Source organism: Borostomias antarcticus (genome assembly GCF_949987555.1).
Source record: "Borostomias antarcticus genome assembly, chromosome: 9".
NCBI lineage: Eukaryota > Metazoa > Chordata > Actinopteri > Stomiiformes > Stomiidae > Borostomias > Borostomias antarcticus.
In genome coordinates, this window is record NC_140242.1 from 1,197,869 (window position 1) to 1,201,954 (window position 4,086).

The following is a 4,086-nucleotide window of genomic DNA, read 5'->3' on the forward strand; positions in this document are numbered from 1 at the left end:
GCGTCTGTAGCTCAGGAGGTAGAGCAGGTCATCCAGTGACCGCAGGGTCCTAGCTCCTCCTCCTGTCCACGTGTCGAAGTGTGCTTGAGCAAGACACTGAACCGCTTTTGGTATTGTTTGGAAATGTTGGTATTTTAATTACAATTAATCCATTGATTGATCGTTAACATTACCAATAATCGATTCAGGGACGTGGCTACAATTTGCAACCCTAGTGTGAATGGGTGAATGAGAGGCCATTGGAAAGCGATTTGTCCTTTAAGGTAGAAAGGCACTATAAGGGCGGTCTAGTTTGCTCTACTTGATCTATATTCACATTCATAACCTGACTGTTAATCTTCAAAGCCCTTTATGTTAGAATCAGAATCATTCAGCTGTTGTTCATGCTGATGCTCTTCCTGGTTTCCACACAAAACACAAACTACATGACTCAGCCCACTGAGCAAAGACACGTCTAAAAGACGTCTTTTAGATGTCTTTTTCGGATGTCCAAAGACATCCAATTAGGAGCCAGAACGAAAGTTTTTTTAGACGTTCAGATATTGAACCTGTTCTGCACGTCCACAGACGTCTTAGAGGGGTCCAAGCCAGACGTTTGAATATTGAGGGGTCCAGCAGACGTACAAATGGGGTTCTGGACCGACGGACGTTATTAAGACATGATCTGAACGTCTCCCTGACGTTGTGTGTTTGCTGGGAGTAGAGCAGAGCTATGGAAGATTGTTTTCAGTGTTGATCACAGAGTGGATGGTCAGCTGTGTGGTTTGTGCCTCTGTCCCCAGGGTCTGTTTGCGGTGTGCTGCGTTCTGACAGGCTGCTACTGCTGCTGCTGCCTGTGCTGCTGCTTCAACTGCTGCTGTGGGAGGTGTGAACCCCGCGGCCCAGGAGACGAGCCCCCTGGCAGCTACGCCACCCCCGAGGAGCTGGAGGAGCAGATACGCACAGACATGGAGACAGGTGAGCCTCTCACACACACGCACACACAAATAGACACACATGCACGCACGCACGCAGGCGCACATACACACACATGCACACACGTGCGTGTGCGCACACACATACACACACACACGCACAGCTTGTGTAGCAAGAGGTGGTTTGGAACAACCTCACTCTCCAGTGAGAGTTTGCTGTCAATTACCTGAAATTCCCAAATGTCGAGTTCCTTGCATTCTATTTACCTCAGCTACTTTATCAATTAATTGTTTGATACAAACAATCTCAGCGACAAGAATGTCAGACTGTCGAATAACAATAATGAGCTTTGAATTTAATCAATCAATCAATCAATCAAAGCTTTATTTGTATAGCGCATTTCATACCCAGAGGCAACACAATGCGCTTTACAGAGAACAAGGGAGGTGGGCATACGACCCACTCTCTACATATTCCAGAGGGAAGCAAAAAAAAAACAGTAATCACCCAGGGGCCAGATAAGTGAGCTGTAAAAAATTCTTCCCTGACCCCTCTCAACAAGGCGATCGAGCAAGCTCCTGGAGTATGTTTGTCTACCGGCTAATTTAATGGAGCTGATATTTCAGCCAAGAAGTTTTGGATAGGATGAGAGGATGAGACTGTTCCAGTGAGATCAGCAGTGGGAGGTTATTTCCATGTGTTCTGCACTCATCCACTTTGCTAAATACTCACAGCCTGTGAGTCACCTCTCCCAATGTGTCTCTGTAGCAGTTATTTTGAGCCATCTCAGGATAAAAGCAAAACAATGGATTTGCTTCTGGAGCTTGCAGCAAAAATAAATAAATCTGCCACTAAAGTGAGCGTTAAACCATTGCTTTCAAAACTCCTTGTCAATAAATCATCATTATCGCATGTACAGTATTTAACTATTCACAAGTAATTGTCACGGTCCTACTGTATGTTATTTGCAAAGCCATGGGGCCCCAATTTCAGAATGATGCTCTCTCTCTCCAGATGGTGGTGTCCCTGTAGTGCACCAGCCAGCCAGTGCGAGTGAGAAGACTCGCTTGATTGATGGTGATGGACGGAGAACCTACACCTGAGAACAGAAATCTTAGGGGTTCGTGGATCTGCTCCATTCAACCTGATGCAATTTGTTACCCAGGATATTTGGTAATACTGAATGAATGAGTCAGTGTATAAAAAGATATTGATTGGACTGTATGTGTAAAGAGTAATTGGTTGCATTGTAGGCTATCTTTTTTTCAGACAAAATATATACTATATAACATTATTAATTAAATTGTGAGTTGATATCTGGAGATTACAAGATGTTTTGTGTGCAATAAAGACAATACGATTGTGTAACACTGTGTTGAAGTCTGCAGATCTGAGGTCAGGAAACGGAGCCTTTCACCTACACAAGTCATGGGTATGGATGTGCGTGTTGGAAAATTTGATGAGCCAGGTGCTAGTGGTGTGTGTTTTCGTGTGTGTGTGTGTGTGTGTGTGTGTGTGTGTGTGTGTGTGTGCGTGCGTGTTTGTTTGCGTGAATGTGTGCACGTGTGTGAATGTGTCTGTATGCAAGTGTTGTATGTATAGTATGTTTGTTTGTATGCATGCGTGTGTGTGTTTGTGTGTGTGCGTGTTTGTTTGCATGAATGTGTGCACGTGTGTGTGTGTGTGAATGTGTCTATGTAAGTGTTGTATGTATAGTATGTTTGTTTGTATGCATGCGTGTGTGTGTGTGTGCGTGTTTGTTTGCATGAATGTGTGCACATGTGTGTGAATGTGTCTGTATGTAAGTACTGTATGTACAGTATGTTTGTCTGTATGCATGCGTGTGTGTGTGTGCATGTGTGTGTACATGTGTGTCTGTTTGTGTGTGTGTGTGTTTGTTTGTGTGCGTGTGTGTGTGTGTGTGTGTGTGTATAGAGTTGAGTCAGGAAGCTCTATCTCAGTCAGGAATCTTTAACCTAGTCTAGATTCCTCACCCAGTCATACGAGTCTCGCACACATCCGCCCGGCTCTCTGGCACTGCGCCTCATAGGTTGGCTGCCGTTCTCACACGCTCGGAGATCGCTTCCAGAATGCACCGTTCTCCAGGGCACATTTTAGAGGCCGTGGTGAGTGTGAGAAGCTCACATTTGAGAGGCACCTGCTCCTGAAAACGCCTGACCAGAACATCCAGCTGTGTCAGGTTTAGCTAGCTCTGTGGACCAGAACCTCCAGGTGTGTCAGGTTTAGCTAGCTCTGTGGACCAGAACCTCAGGTGTGTCAGGTTTAGCTAGCTCTGTGGACCAGAACATCCAGGTGTGTCAGGTTTAGCTAGCTCTGTGGACCATCCAGTTGTGTCAGGTTTAGCTAGCTCTGTGGACCAGAACCTCAGGTGTCATGTTTGTGACTACTGTAGCTCTGGATCGGGGAGTGGCCTGTACAGGAGCCACAGAGAGATCATTCTACAGATGCTTGGTGTAAACTGATTTTATTTATTTATTTATTATTCAAACTTTATTTATCCAGGAAGTCCTGTTGAGATTAGATTTCTTTTTCGATGGTGCCCTGTCCACAAAAGTTTCAAACACACACATACGGCATCAACCAATAACAGTAATACAATTTCAAACAACGTATGCAACATTAAAAGCACGTATCACACAAGATAAGATAAGCCGGCCAGCTGATGTAAGAGACTATAGCAGACTCTCTTCTCCCTCCCTGTCCACACTTAAGGTTATGCTGCGTTCCAGTTGCATTACATTACATTACAGTCATTTAGCAGATGCTTTTATCCAAAGCGACTAACAATAATTGCATTATTAGGAAAAGCCAATGTACTACTACTTGCCAGAACTCACAAGTGCATCTTCTTTCTAAAACAAGTGACTAAGAGCATAATCTAGTGCTGAAGGCAAAGTGCAAGAATAGCAATCTAAAATACAATAAGTGCTTAGGAGGGAGGATGGTTGAAGTACTTCTTGAAGAGATGAGTTTTGAGCCTGTGACGAAAGATGGGAAAAAGATGACGTAAACACACAATACAGATTCAGTTAGTCATCATTTTTTTGTAAAGCCTCGTTTTTTTTTTCCGTTTCAGTTAGGGAAAATATTTTTTCACACCTAGTTTTCACTATTTCGTTAGTTTCCGTTCACTATAATAACCTTGACACA

At 43.9% G+C, this 4,086-nt stretch overlaps 1 protein-coding gene across 1 annotated transcript in view; it reads left to right on the forward strand.

The window, feature by feature from the left end:
- The window catches only part of dnajc5b (DnaJ (Hsp40) homolog, subfamily C, member 5 beta), an 8,426-nt gene extending 6,262 nt beyond the window's left edge, over positions 1 to 2,164 (forward strand). Inside the window, exons 5-6 of the mRNA XM_084443093.1 lie at positions 783 to 957; positions 1,930 to 2,164. Of these exons, the coding sequence (XP_084299219.1) occupies positions 783 to 957; positions 1,930 to 2,018 (264 nt within the window). The 3' untranslated portion in view covers positions 2,019 to 2,164. The remainder of the gene's footprint in view (positions 1 to 782; positions 958 to 1,929) is intronic.
- Positions 2,165 to 4,086: the final 1,922 nt, after the last annotated feature.